The sequence below is a fragment of the Zootermopsis nevadensis genome, unplaced genomic scaffold (genome assembly GCF_977971745.1).
Source record: "Zootermopsis nevadensis isolate Lab colony 2312 unplaced genomic scaffold, Znev_1.0 Znev_ptg000010l, whole genome shotgun sequence".
Classification (NCBI taxonomy): domain Eukaryota; kingdom Metazoa; phylum Arthropoda; class Insecta; order Blattodea; family Termopsidae; genus Zootermopsis; species Zootermopsis nevadensis.
The window spans coordinates 429,316-444,090 of NW_028259142.1; the positions used below are offsets into that span (position 1 = coordinate 429,316).

The 14,775-nt window shown below is 46.1% G+C and overlaps 3 protein-coding genes across 3 annotated transcripts in view; 1 reads left to right on the plus strand and 2 right to left on the minus strand.

Annotated features, from left to right (window-relative positions):
• Positions 1 to 6,185, minus strand: LOC147874164 (protein takeout-like). Its single transcript, XM_087346006.1, has 6 exons — positions 6,024 to 6,185; positions 2,446 to 2,538; positions 2,175 to 2,322; positions 1,680 to 1,813; positions 984 to 1,136; positions 1 to 690 (listed from the first exon to the last, which is right to left on the minus strand). The coding sequence occupies exons 1-6, from the start codon at positions 6,127 to 6,129 to the stop codon at positions 536 to 538; spliced, it is 789 nt and encodes a 262-aa protein (XP_087202132.1). The 5' UTR covers positions 6,130 to 6,185; the 3' UTR covers positions 1 to 535.
• Jhbp6 (Juvenile hormone binding protein 6) overlaps positions 2,150 to 14,775 on the plus strand; it is a 22,054-nt gene continuing 9,428 nt past the window's right edge. Inside the window, exon 1 of the mRNA XM_022074354.2 lies at positions 2,150 to 2,336. The gene's annotated coding sequence lies outside the window, so the exon portion shown is untranslated. The remainder of the gene's footprint in view (positions 2,337 to 14,775) is intronic.
• LOC110834817 (protein takeout) overlaps positions 13,710 to 14,775 on the minus strand; it is a 5,023-nt gene continuing 3,957 nt past the window's right edge. Inside the window, exon 6 of the mRNA XM_022074356.2 lies at positions 13,710 to 14,752. Within this exon, the coding sequence (XP_021930048.1) occupies positions 14,598 to 14,752 (155 nt within the window). The 3' untranslated portion in view covers positions 13,710 to 14,597. The remainder of the gene's footprint in view (positions 14,753 to 14,775) is intronic.

The following is a 14,775-nucleotide window of genomic DNA, read 5'->3' on the forward strand; positions in this document are numbered from 1 at the left end:
TAAAAAAAAGATCTAGTCATTTTTAATAAATAATAAATTCCATTTGCATCACTACATGTGGTATTAATAAAATAGTTAAAATACTGGATGAACGTCCTACTCATGTGTTCAGCACACGTTTCACTCTTCTTGTAGTGTAGGGTGTAATACAGAGTGTCAACTCCATTCTAAAGAACTTGCATCTGAGAAAGTTAACGTAAAGTAGATTTACAATGACTTGATGTTTTATTCCGCATTTTAAGTAACAGGCCTTAAATCAAACGCAACAATTGTACTTTTATAGAGGTCACTCTGTATTTACATTAGACGAATTGAAGTCTATGATGACCGTTTCGAAGTGCTTGCCACTAGGGACACGTGGTTCAAACACACACCGCGCACAAGCCCTGCTCCGTTCCCGGAAGATTATTCTGCATGTGGTGACCCTGTAGATTGATGGGCCATTGCGCCTCGTAGTCTGATAGAGTTGCTTGCTGCCTCCATCGTCAGGGTGACGAGCTGATGATCGCAGCAGCCCAGTTGACAGCCGAAGCTTCTAGGCGCTGCGCAGCCAGACCTCGATGGGGATCTTGAGGAACGCGGCGTTCAGGAAGTCCCTGAAGTACCTCGCGATGGTCTGGGACGCCGCCGGCTTCATCTCCTTGATGATCTCGTCGGCGTTCTGGTTCAGGAACTGGTTCATGGCCTCACCTGCGGACAGAGCGGCCGAGGCAGGTATCACAACACTTGGATTCTGGCGAGTTAAAATGCAGAGGTCTTCCGAAGACCTTCCTCTCCTTGCTTCGGTTTAGATTATGGGGGAGTAGCAAATGTGAAGCCCTAGGCTCAGGTGGGACGATGCTCTGTTTTGAACCTTCGGGTTCCGTGAAGAAACCAGCTTCTTTAAGAAGGACTCTGCTCGGTGGAGTTTGTTAATGGCCGTGCAGTGTTCCGCGTCTCGAGTGGATCTGAGGATCGTGTCCTCAGGAGTGATTCCATCTTACCCAGAATGTTGCCGTCGTTGAGATAGTCCTTGATCCTGAATCGAGACTTCCCCAGGTTGAAGTCCACAAACAGATTGTCTGTCCTCATGTACTGTTTGCCGTCCGCCATGGTCACTTCCTTTCCCAGGATCTTGCTCACCGCCGAGATATTGTCTGCAAACAGACAAACTCAGTTAAATCTGAAGCCTGAAGCTCGTATAAATTATATTTAAGAATTCACTCCGTACCGCAAAGAAACCTCAGCACTTCATGCGACCATCTGCTCTTCCGTCTAGTGAATAAACGCTTTCCTCTTCTTCTCTTCATGTGAGAGAGTCAGAACGGCCGTCAGCGCGTACGATTCCAACTTTCTCTCTTTATATTGTTCTGTTTTATCTTACGACGTGTGACTGTTTACGTAACAAAATAAATTGGTTCAAAATCTTCAGCGGAATGGAAATTTTCTTTTTAAACGCTGCTAGGCCTTCATTTGTTTTATGTGATTTACACTTTTACGCTAAATTACGCAAGAAGCTTCTGCTCCCATTTCTGAATGAAACACGATCACCGCTTATCGGGGATGGCAAGTCAGGCGGAACGTGACTTCCCCTGAGCGTGAGGCCGAGTCTGACGGCGGACCAGGGGCTCATTAATCGCGTTTCTGTCGACTTTACTCGGCAGAAGGACGGAGGGTGTTAAAGTAGAGCTGATACTCACAGAAGACGGCCCGGAACTCTCCTTTGCTGCGGACCGGAAACAGCAGGATGTTTCCGGTCACCTCGTACCTGCCCGTCGCCTCAATACGCGGGAGGGCAAGCCCCATCTCTATGCGGTACTTGGAAACATCAGACCTGAAGCAAAACAGCCATAAATCGGAGTTACAGCGCGCTGCATATATCGACAGAGCTAGTGTTGAGAATTCTGTTCGGCGTCCGTCGGAAATATTTAGATAGAAAGTAAAGTGAAATTTAAATTAAAAATAAATTCTGAGAAAAAAAAAAATATATAGGTAAAATAACAATGGCCGACTGCCATTTTATGAGAGTGAACTGTCACAACGCAAGGGCTTTGGAGAAGAAACTTTTGAAATCTGAAGACACAAAATTCACTTGTGTCTGTCTTGTGCCAAGTTTGAAATTGCCTCCACTCCCCCATACGCCTCTGAGTATTCCAGTTTCTTGTGTTAACGTGGGTCAAAGTGCGTGTCCCTACTTGATCCAGGTGATGGAGTAGTTGCTGGCGCCCCGGATCGTCATGTTGTTGAACGCCGCCCGAACGCGCACGGCCCCGTTCCCGTTCTCCATCATCAGAAGCGGGATCACCAGCGGCTCCATCGGAGGCACCGACAGCTCGGGGATGCCTGGGGAAAAACAGGTAAGTGTGAGCCACTGAAAACGCATCATCAAAACCGATTTGGAGCCGCTGTGACTGCAGCGTAGTGTTCAAGGTCACGCCTTCGAGCTGATTCGCTGTGGTAGCTTACCATCCGCGATGTAAGGCCGCAGATGTGTGAAGCCTCTCTTGATACAGCTGTTGATGTCGGGGTCTGTCCTGTTGCACGGCAGAATGTACTCCGCTGAAACACACAGACAGAGGTTCTGTTCAGGGCAAGCGCGCCTTTCTGATCTCACGTACCCCGGACGAACCCCGCGCAGTTGAGATTAGTCTACTCGGAAGACTCGGCCAGACGGATCATTTGCGCCGCGTTAGCTTGCAAGGGAGGATGACACCGGGTGGGTCTCAAGGAAACTGTGTTCGTCTGTCTCAGGATCGGGCTCTTGTGTGGACACGTGACGGACCTTAGTTTTCTGCCCTCAGAAGCTCGAGAAGGGATAACCCGATTTGCATCAAACCAGGAGGCGAACATGGGCTGGTGTGGACGCCTGAAAGATCTTACAATGAGGGCGGTTCTTTCCTGTAGCTCGGAACCTAAGCACGACAGAAGAATAACGCATGGGAAAAACATTTGTTGAGAAGAATGCGTGTCTATTGATTGGGCAAGAGTAGCGCTGTCAACACTCTGCTAGTAACACATAATAATTCATTCCGTACCGCGAAGAAAACGCCACATTCCACCATTACGACGATCGACCTGTTAACGCTGTTTAATGAAATAATCGCTGTTTACACTGAGAAGCATACTAAACATATGGGTAGAAAATCAGGATTTATTGATTGTTGAAGCATGTGGTATGCATAGTTACCACTGGGCGTGCAAGAATCAATCGGTTTTGGACGTAGAATTTAATCATGATTTCTGACGAATAGGAAGGCTGACGTAAAGAACGCCTGTCAGCATACTGGAACGCGGCAGGTTGTGCAAACAAGGAAAGTAAACCGGTGTTTTACGGCTGTGGCGGATTGCGGGATTCGTAACACACTGTCATTCTGTCACGAAGCCGCTGAAGATGCCGCCACTGTAAACGTGAATTTGGTTGCGTAAGTGTTCGCCGCGACTGCCACTGCAGCGTGTTCCTGAGACGAGTCTCTCTGAAGATGTCGACATTTCAGCATCCGTGCAACAGCCGTACCAAATCCGCCACTAATAACCAGTTAACACAGAAAGAGTACAGTGTGTTCCGTATTTTGGGTCACACTCGTCGGTTTAGTGCAGAGTAGTGCGGACTTGCGATTTTCGGACACACACACACACTTGCATGCGTTCTGAAATGTATCCGGCAGTCTCATCGTACAAGTACACAATGGGAGAGGGCTGTGTCCCAACTGACAGCAAAGTACTTCGGGGCCCTCGTCCGTAACTAACCTCACAGGTCAAACCTGTACGGCAGCACGTGACCTCATTTCGATCGAAATTATACGAAATTACGTAACATCACATCACGTTCTCATCTAGAAATGTCCCTGTAATCAGGAGCGTCTCAGACGACGTTCGAAGCTAAATTATAAAATACGGGATGTTTATGAGGTCCTCGTGTGTCTTCCTCAACGCAACCGCGGCCTCTGTCACTGGGGGTCCGTGTTTGTGTGTTTTTCCGATCTGTGCCGAGGTGCACGCAGATGCGAGTCAGCCTGTGTTCTGTGTTCCACTCCCGTGCCTTTACTTTCCCGCAGTTACCTAACAGCGGCCACGCAACGAGTTACAGCACTTCTAGAGGCCTGCCCGCTGCCCTCCTCTGCTCCGCTCCCAATATTCCGAAACACGGCAGAGTTCTGCCTTCGCTACGAAGTGAAAGCGATGTAGAGACCTGAGGTGTGCTTTCTTCCTAGCGACGAAAAGATCACGTGATCTTCAAGGACTTCTTCTGAAGCGTCTGTTCTCAACCCTTTAAAGCCCGGTGGTAACCACACGTACCATTTGCGTTAACAGTCAGTGATTCTGCGCATTTTGTGTTCACTTCCTTGAACAGCGTCGTCCAGTTGATCTTCGTAACGGTGAAGTGTAGTGTTTTCTTCGCGGTACGGACTGGGCCCTCAAATAGTATTTAGAAGTTACTCTGTGTCCTTCAGCATCTCCGTTTCTGAACGTGGGAGCTGAATTCAGCAGGAAAAGGCGAATCCGCGTGGCAAATCGTTTTTCCTTTTTCAGTCGCAATTCCGGTCAGGACGTTTTCCCACGACCGGAACAGGAACAGAGTTTGGTGCTGCTGGATGTCGGGCGCCAGCAAGTCGCAACTGCGCGATGTATTCGATTTCTGTAACCTGTCTCAGCCAAGAACGATCCTGACGCACGGAGACAGGGGACGACCATGCTCTGTGTCGTAAATGGCCGAAGTTGTCAGCTGACGATGTTACGAAAACGTACGTGCGCCTTAGAATCGCCAACGACGTTCAAGGTCCTCTCTGCCAGTCACGTGGGGTGGTTAGAGGCGAAGTTGCCATCACCTAAGATCTCACCGTATCTTAAATGATTTGTGGGTGTGGACGAGAAAAATCGGTCTTATGAACGGGGTTGAGAAATTTCTAGTCCAATTAAAGCGAATGTCAGTTTCTCAAAAAACGTCTGTGCTCAAGATGGGCGAGCAAAATTATCTGAACATTTGCGTAGAAGTTACATCGGCGAGGCCATTGGTATGCAGGCGAGGATGCGCACCTGGCGGGAATACAGAGCACTGCGCAAGAATAATTGTCGCCTGGCCGTGACAATGAAATGAACAGCCTCCATTTCTCAGGGCCGAGGCGTAAGGGTGACTGAATTCCTGCGTCTGATACTCGAGCTCTGTCGTCGCGTGCAGGACGAGAGTCTTCGGTTCGTCTCTTCTCGTCGTGTAACGCAGTCGGCCTAACTTCGTGGTAGACTGACGTCTGTCCGTTCGCGTCTTTGGTCTCCAAAACAGCTTTCAAAGCGCACCACCCGCTTTGACGCGCAATAATTCTGAGTCCGGGTGAACGTATTAATCTGAGGACGAACAGCGATTTTTCCTCCAGAAGCATTAACCATTAGATCGTTGTTTTCTTTGAGGTACGAACTGATTTTTTTTAAATACCGGTATTGCTTAGCTGAGATGCGCGTCTGAAGGCGATTAGTAGCGAAAGCATTTTCCTCTTTGGTTCTGCACGTGCACGTATTTTGTTGCCGAAAGAACCACACACGTGGCTTTGATCTGATCGTTTCCGCACGTCCGGTCGCGAGTGAATCTTCGTGTACAAATAGTGGCCCGCAGGCCGTTTTCGGCGCGCTGCACTAATTACAGAAGCAAAAATATAGAAAGCTGCTGTAATTGTGCAACTGCGGACAGACACGCTCTTTGTGTTCGCGTAATAAGGCATTCTATTGTCTACGTCACTTCCTGAGCTGTGGTGATGGGCGGGCCGTGCTGCCACATAATTCTGTCTGAAATTACCGGAAGCAGCAGCGAGGTAGGATGATAATATTAAAGTAGATCACTGTTTGTCGTGTGATGTTTGTAACTTTTCTGTAAACCGATGTGGTTAATTTCATTTAATAACTTAAAATGGCGGTGTTCAGACTCCCTTAAACCTCACACCGACCTTTAACAGCTGCTGTGTGCTTTGCTGAAGGCCGTGCACAGCGCAGTTTACGTAATTCTGTAGCAAAAAGTGTCTGTCACTTGCTCTGAGTTAATGTTTTGATTGTCTTACGTGTCTCGAAGGCAGCCGCCCTCAGCGTGGAGTTCAGCACCAGAATAAGTACGATCGCTCGACGCGAACAGCAGTGGCACATGTTTGCACACGCGGCACAGACCATGACTGACCGAAGGCGAGGAATCTCGCTCGCTGACGCCGGTGGGTGAAAGCTCTTTTATGTGTTTCGGTCTCGCGGACGGAGTTTTGTACGAGAAATGTTTGGGGGGGGGGGGGATGACAGAGCGAGACTGTGTGGGGGGGGACGTAATTATTCACCACGAAAGGCAATGCGACTTGATTGTCGTCGTCCCTCCTCGACGCCGCTCGTAGCATGCCAAGTGCTGGTGTGACTAGTTACGGTTTTAATGGGCGAGTGTTAGCCTTGGGGTGTCACCCGCCAGATGCACACACGGGAGGATGAGAGGTGTCACTGAACCAGTCGAACAGAATAATGGTACAGGACGTAAGAGAAGTGCATGGGGGAAAAACGTCTGTTGTTTGCGCCGAGTGAATGCGACCAAGAGACACAGTTCCGGGCGGGACACGGATTTTCTTCCCGCCTCCAGATCGGTTCCTTATCCGGAAATAAACTGGCCACTGGATTTAGCGTCCATTTCCCCTTACTTCTTCAGGAAGTGTTTCTTAAATGCAGGGACAACTTGGGTTTATTTTTCACACGATGTTGTTTTTTGATGGTTGAATGAGGAATGACATTTAATTAGGGTCTTGTCTCGTCCCAAAACCCCCTCAGCGTGAGGATGAGGTCCGTGGAAAAGTTGAATAAGAAACAATACCAGAAGAAGGAAATTGCAAGAATAATGAAGAGGAAGGAAGCGAGCAGGCTCCTCGTTTCATAACATTTCTGAAAGAAGACGATACGGTTCCGGTCGAATGCACTTCCGGTTTACAGGACCACAGAATTTCTTCCGGTGTTCCGGAAGGCGTGACGTAATATCGACAGAACGCGGCTGCAGTATCCGAGCGGACAAAAATATTCGACGATCGCACAAATTTGCCTTTTTTTGGATTAATCTAATAATAATCTTAATAAGCAGCGACACGAGTAGGTCATTTTGGATTTATTCCCCTTTTGCACCAAAATCTTGAGACGCACTATTTTCTGGGAGCGCCGTCGCTGGGCGCATTGTGCATTATCCGCCCTTCGATGTTCACGTTCAAGTCTCGCGTCATTTTCCTCTAAGTCACACGTTCGCCGTTCTTAATTGTGGAACTGAACCCAGACCAAAGAGAGTATCTCAGCGGTAACACGTCAGGCCATTGCAGTAGAGGCGACGTTCCCTGGCCTCTTTCCCTTGGGCTCCCTCCAGGAGGTCGCCGTTCGGTTCGTGACGTAACCCTTTCTCATGGGATCGCTTGTGTGACGCCATTTCTGATGTTGCACAGCGAAGCAGACAACAGAGAAATGTTCCCACATTTTGAAACCAGGGCACACATTCAACTCGCAATTGGGTCGAGTTCTGGCGGCAGAATGGCTTCAGACTACCGGCGACTGCTGCCGTCACTTGCGGGGTTGAGAGGGGGCAGTGTGGACACACTCGTTAATTCTTGTTTGTATGAAGACGCTTTATCAACCGCGTAGGTTTTGTAGCGCGCAATGTAAATTGTTTATTGAAAGGGATTTAGAAGGAGCTGGTCGTATCCTGTCTTTTTGCAGTTTTCTTGGTTGTATTTTTAGTGACTGGAGAAAACTGCGATAAACGTTAAGATATTTGTACCCGGAAAGGGAGGCACCAGCGTTGGTTCAGAAGGTACGAAAATTAGGATGGACTTTCTTTCAAATTGCGAAACCAAATCAGCGGCGGACGAAAGTAGTGCAACAGTGGCATGAGGCACGATCAAAGAGCATTCTATTGTGGCGTTGTTATGTGTAAAGGAACGAAGGCTCCGACACACACGAAACAAAAAACTGCCCGTGTCCTCTTCGTCTCGTCTGTAACTGCTTCGCCAAAAATTATTTTAACCTACTAAACTGCATGAGCAATGTTTTAATAAGCAGGATTTGAGATGAATCCGAAGATGGCTGTCTTCTGGGTTGTTGTGCCGTGTAGTCTTGTAGAAGTTTGCCGACGTTTCGGAGGTCCTTGCTGCCTCCATTATCACGGCGATCATTGATGTTTTAACAGTTAACTACAAGACCACAACTTGTAATTTTCAATTCTTGACTAAATTTTTTACCTTGTAATACGTAATTCTAGGCAATAGCAAGTCACATGTACCTCTGCCTCTGAATACGAAACGTGTCTGAGAGGCCCTGAAGATGATCGTGGCGGATTGAAACATGTAGCCCAGAGATTAATCCTGCATCGCTCATAACATTACTTTATCAAAAGTTGTAATGTTTTTTTGTTCGTATTGGGATTGCAAATCAACCGAATTTGGAGTGTCAGTAGCTTCGTTCCCACGTGACCGCGACTTCGTGTAGTAAAGACGGCGTCGTCTGCCTCCCATCTACAGACACAGGATGGCCGAATGTAGCTCGAGGGAGGACAGGCGATCGGGACGGTTAAAGGCCACTGGCGCCCTAGACGATGCGTACAGAAGTACCCATCGAAGGTTATTCTGTGGTGTCCTGACAAGTACAGTGCACCAATGTCACGCGTTCCATCCTCTTGAGGGCTAAGAATAGTCCCTAATGAAGCAATTCGGATGTTCTACACCGACTAGCAATAATCACTCTGCTTTGGCTCTTAAGGAAGTCACGTTGACATTGGGCGTCTCTATTTGGAAACGTTGTTATGTTCCGCTCCTCGATGTTCGTTTGTTTACCTCTGTTAACCCCCTCCCGCAGAACATCGTCACTAATTCTTCTCATTTTTCCTCTTTCCCTCGAGTTTGCAATTCGCTGTGACCCTCGTGCTTCTGTTTTGCCCTATATAAGAGATCAGCGCGATCGCTGGCAGCGGCGGAGAACTTGCATAATAGCTGAGAGAAGGCAAACCAGTGCGCGATTTGGTCGTCTGTGTTATGACACCATGCACCTCGTTTGCGGTTATTAACTTTTTGGAGGAACCCGCCGCCTCCATCTCCTGCGTTGGAAACAATCTAAATTATCGCCGCTGTGAAAATATCACATTTCGCACAGGGCGAGACGTTGCTCGATTTGTAACAAATTCACGCACATACACAGCGTAACCCAGTGAAAATGGGAAATATGAAAAGACGAAACGAGGAGAGAGTTTCTCGACCAGCTGAACGACTGTTAGCTTCGCCAGGAGAGGCGGTTTTCGTGGTTCTGTCCGTCACCACGCAGTCTCACGCATTCACAGCAAAATCCTCTGTTGGCTCTGAATAAGCTTGGAGCCACGAGTTCCGTAGTTAACGGGTTGCAGTGTCGCGGGTTTGACTCCCGGCAGGGGCACCATTCTTCTCCACTCGAGATTTGGAGCCTCCAGTTCGCGACGGTCGCCTATTCACCTCTTTACAATGCCCAGGTCAGGAGTGCGTGGGGCTTTACGTTGCATCTGAGGAGGGCGACGGACGCTGTACGTCACGTCGCTTATCCGACGACGTTGATGGCCCTTGAGGGCGCGAGGAGCGGAGACGTCCCTTCTCGGGTTACGGATCGAGCGAAAGTTTTCGATATCCCTCGGCGAATGACGCAACGTCTTCTGTTGCTCAACTTTCCCCCGGGGCCACGTGACTGCTTTCGTTTCCCGGCAGAGTTACGTCACACGGGGAATTCCCGTCAGAATACCATGGCTTCTTGATTCACGGTCGCGTGGCGTCACAGAGAGACAGGGAAGAAACCGTGACGAAGGAAGGCGTGGATGGAGGAAATTGAGGTAAATGGAGAAAATGAGCGAAAGATGTGAAGGAAAGGGAAAGGGAGAAAGAAGGAAAGTTGTGGTCCCTGCGCATGCGCGGAGCCATTGAAACAACGCGATTATCCTAATGTCTGCAGAGCGTCTCGCGTTTCGCTTACATCTCCTGTTTAACGTGACGACGCTTTCCAAATTGTCTTTGATCCTGACTTTGGGAACTGGTGTCGTGGCCTAATTTAATACGTGCGGATAGCAGAGCATTGTCTCCCCCAAAACATAAAACCCCACCTCATTCAAGAATGTACAGTCTTTGCAACAAAAAACCATGTTCTGAATCCCAAACCGGAAGTGACGTAAGGGTGCAGCTGGTGACAGTTGCAGCCATTCGTAATCTGCTCGTGCTTTCTCGTCAGATGTCCCTTTAGCAAAGACGCCAATATGTCTGCAGGGGCAAAGCGTAGAAATAAATTTTGGTGTCCCGCCTCCCCACTTGTAAGTCAAAGATTGTCGAAAGCCGAATTTCACGAGTTATATGAGGACCCGCGGATGTATCCAAAGAAATTATCGAGATACTTTCTTTTTTTTTCCGTCAAGTTCGCTCTGGTTCGGCAGTGGAGCGTCTCAGTTTCTCTTTAGTTTTTGTCACCGAACTGTACAGTCCCGGCCTTTTTCTCCTATTCAGTTACGCCAAGGTCGGGCGAACGATGGTCGCCGCTCGTGCGCGCGCACCGCATCGAAAATGAAGCATTTTTCGCGCAGAAGAACCGGACATGCGCGGAAGGTCTTATTCTCGACGTGCGAGTACGTGATTCTGGACATGTTATTAAAGGTGCAAGGTCTTCAGAACAGGTATTTCCAAGGACCAAGGTGCTAATTCACACGTTGCATAAGCAATTGGTATATTTTAGAAACAAATTCACTTCCTACATCTTTCTCTGATTGCTGTCAGATTCCAGCACGGAGCTGATGTCGAATCAGAGCGCCGTAGAATTGCCTTTTGCAGCCTCGCACTTGAAGCCTCACGACGGGAATAACGAATGGACCGTGCGTGTGTAATTCGTCGTTCTGTTTCGAATGTCGAGGCTGTTTATTTCTGTGCGTGGAAAATTTCTGACCTGACGTGTATGTGACTTAATGCGCTGGAGATATGACGTCAGCCCAGATTTGAGACGAAAAGGCCAAGACGCCACCATTATTACGGCGTCACAGTCCGTTGGTTTACTTCACTTTTGCGAGATTGCACTGACGTCACTGTCATTTCATTTGTTTTTAAGATGGTAAAGTTACGTCATATTGAGCATGATGTATATATACAGAACAACATCGAGTGTGTTATTAAAAATGGAATAAAAATCTGAAAAAGAACATCGTTTGATATCTGGTAAAAATCTAATAAAAATGCACGCTAGCATAATGTATGAAAATTGTATTTGAATTATTTATCGTTTTGAAGCTGAGGATGGTTCTTTTAGGAACTGAAACATGAAAAATGATGGTCTAATGTAAATCGAATATTTCGATAAAGAACATCATTTAATATTTTAAATATTTTAAAATGTTAATTATAGTAATATTTTAATATTTAATAAGAATTGATTGTGATTAGACGGACAAGATTTAATATATATTCATTTGTTTCGTTGCTGATGTAACCGGCCCCACTGTTGTCATACGAGGCTGATTTCATCAGTTGGCGCGTCTGTAATCAACCAATTGATGGGGCGTAGTTTGTTTTGGAGAAACAGCACGTGTTCTGTTAGTTTGTCAGGATCGCGAGGTTCAGTTTTTAGTAGAATGAAAACGCCGCTTACGTTACAGAATGTCACGTGATGTTTATGGACAGGTAACATTGAGTAGAACTCGGATTTTTTTTATGAGTTACGCCGTTCTAATGAGTAACTATGAAAAACATTATCTCCCATTGTTCGGAAGGCAGCGTAAGAACATTGAAGTGCGAGATCGTTCGTGATTTATTTCTTAATAGTCTCGTTGAAAAGTTCTGATTTCGAATTCGAATGAACATTTCTTTGTCTAACGTCATCCTCTTGGAAGACATTAAAATTAACCTGAAGGAACATGGATCTAATGATAAGCCCAGTATTTGAAATATGGATCTTCCGTTTTCTGACATTCCTTGTACCATTTTGTGTGGCCAATGAGCATCACGCGTGGTATCCGTGACCCCAAACAGCAGGAAGGCTCCAATCATTTGTCACTAGAATGCGAATTGTCCTGTGACAGCTTAATCTATCGGATTCCCGCCATAATTATATTTCTCTGGTTTTCCCATGTACTTGTGGTATTTCATGCGTAAGAAATGACAGGTATTTTGACGGAACACGGACGGCTTTTACTTGTTATTTAAAAAAACATTCCACAAGTCAAGGTTTGTTCTGCGTTCGTACGTAACATTTTGATGTAATGTTTCTGCTTGTAATTTTATTATTAGATAAACAGCGAAATTACTTTTATTAACATGACTTCGTGTTTATCATTGGTGTTCGTTTTTGGTTGGACATTCGAAGAAATATGAACAGACGTTATAATATTGCGTCTTCTGGACGTCCTGGTAATTTTTGTAGGCCATGAAGAAATGTCCCGCCTGTTGGGAAATTAGAAGGTTCATAGCCGTGTTCACAAAATCCCTCCACTTCGGTTGAATCCACTCAAGACTTTTATATCTCGAACAATATTTTTATCAGTTTCAATGTTGAAGGATGAAGTCGTTGAATATGTCTTGGTGGCTTTTGCTTCGACACGAAATAAATTAGTCCCTTCTTTAGAAATTCTGTACGTAAAGAACGCCTTGCCCGGAACTCATGCACGTCGTCCCACACATTTCTTTCCAAAATTCTTTGAAGGACTTGGATATAAATTTGCGATGAGCGTTCCACATTATTCGACAGTCGACGCACGAACGTGAAATGCGTTAGACAGAATCAGAAGAATTTCTAAACTTTGTGTTAATTTCCTGTTGTTATCGGATGTTCCTTTGTTGTTGTCACCTTAAAATTCATTTCATGTTCCGTCTCTCTCCCATTTCAGTGTTAGACCATCGACTAAAAAAGGGCCATCTTCAGGGACTCCTTTTTATGTCTTCGGTAACGTGCGCGTGTCACGTTAACTTTATTACGCTTACTTCGATCTGAATTACAGCGTTACGACACCGTGTGCAACTCTCTAACTTACGAAATGACTGAAAGGAGGCCATGAGGATGGTCTTTGAATGCCGAAACATGTGCAGTGATAAGGAAGTTAAGTTATTTCTGATGGCTCGACAGTGAGGAAGATTGGGCCAGTTTCTTTTGAGGTTTGAAGAAAGAAAGTTTGCCGTTTTACTTTAATTTTAAGCTTGTCTATTTTTATCAGTCTAACCCAGTGGTATTCAACCTGGGGTACGCGTACCCCCGGGGGTACGCGAAGACATCTTAGGGGGTACGTGAAATTTAAAAATATATATTATTTTATGATAAACACTGAATAATGAGTAATGTAATTTATTTAATTTATTTTAGATGTAGATTATATACTACGTATAACTTGGATTATACACCAACAACTTTGGGGTACAAAGTTGAAGAGAAATTATATCTGGGGGTACGCGAACAAAAAAGGTCGAATACCACTGATCTAACCCTTTAAAGCCCAGTGGCGACTGCATGTAGAGCGACTGTGTATTTTTATTTATTTTTCGTACGATCCTCACTCTAAACAGCGATTATTTCCTTAAACAGCGTTAACCACTTGGCCTCTGTAATGGTGAAGTGTTGTTTTCTTTGCGGTACGGACTGAATTCTTAAATGTTATTCAGACGAGCTCTGGCTGAATCTTTTGTTATGATGAGGTTTATGATGTGACTGGAAGCTATTGGCAGTGAATGTGCGGGTCTTATATTTCGTGCAAAATGTATTTCGATCTATAAAAAATATATCAGCTTCGTGTTTTATTTATTTAACCTCGTCTGCGTCTTGGAAAGATGTAGTTGTTCATCTGGACATCCGAAGTCATTGCTCTAACTGCAGTCACGTCCGTCCTTAACTCTAAAACAAAATATATTTTACAATGAAAACAAATAGCTAAGAACTATTTTCAACAAAATATGTTAATCGTGCAAACTTAATAATGACTGTAAAGGTATCCGTCCCTGGATGCAGACTTCAGCTGCGCTGTGGGTGGTTTCGCTTGTTGAAGTTCGTGTCTTCTTCATGCACTCATCTGTTCTGCTTGTGAAGCGTTGGCATTCGTCCTGAGTCCCGATTGGTCTTCGGTTGCGCACTCATTAATTGCAATAAACCATCGCACATGGCGCGAAGCCTTAAATTCTTGCAAGATATTTTACAAGTCCCTCGCAGAACCTGTTTTCAGGGCAACCTGGGAAGAAATCCTTTAAAATGTGTGTACATCGTGGTTCATATAGGCACGGAGACACCACATTTAAATTTCCTGAACAATTCAGACATGATGAAGGAAGCATAAGTGTGTGACGAAACTGTGGAAGGTCACGTCTCGTATGAAGACCATACATAAGAATCAGAGTCATGGAACCTAAGCAACGAGGTTGCTGGTCAGTGTATGATTTGGTAACCACGGGTTAAAGTAGGCCACGAACACTTTCCTCTCCCTCGTAGCTTCTTCTGTCTTCCCTGGTCGAGTCTGTGTCTCGTTTCCATAAAAGTCGTTTTCAATGTAGATAAAGGTAATCGTCATTTCGCCCCGAAGGGCCCACGCCTTTCTTCTTATTCTTCTGAAGTTGTGCCGTTGGAACCAAGACTCGTTTCAGAAGACGTTCAGCGCGCGTCACGAAAGCTCACTGGTCGAGGAGCCAGAGGTCGATTGGCATGTGGCTCAGCGCGTTGTTCATGATATCCTTGAAAACGACGCTGAAACTTTCCCCCAGAGGATCCTTCAACTCCTTCACGATCTCCAGCGCGTTCTTATTTACGAACGCGTTCAACGTGCGACCTGAAACAGAGCGGAAAATCAAA

Bases quoted from the DNA above. Each gene is read 5' to 3' on its own strand.
- LOC147874164 (XM_087346006.1), bottom strand. From the start codon at position 6,129: ATGGTCTGTGCCGCGTGTGCAAACATGTGCCACTGCTGTTCGCGTCGA. The intron at 2,539-6,023 runs GTAAGACAATCA...TGTGTGTTTCAG, and splicing joins GGCGGCTGCCTTCGAGACAC to CGGAGTACATTCTGCCGTGC. The intron at 1,137-1,679 runs GTGAGTATCAGC...GTCTGTTTGCAG, and splicing joins AGAGTTCCGGGCCGTCTTCT to ACAATATCTCGGCGGTGAGC.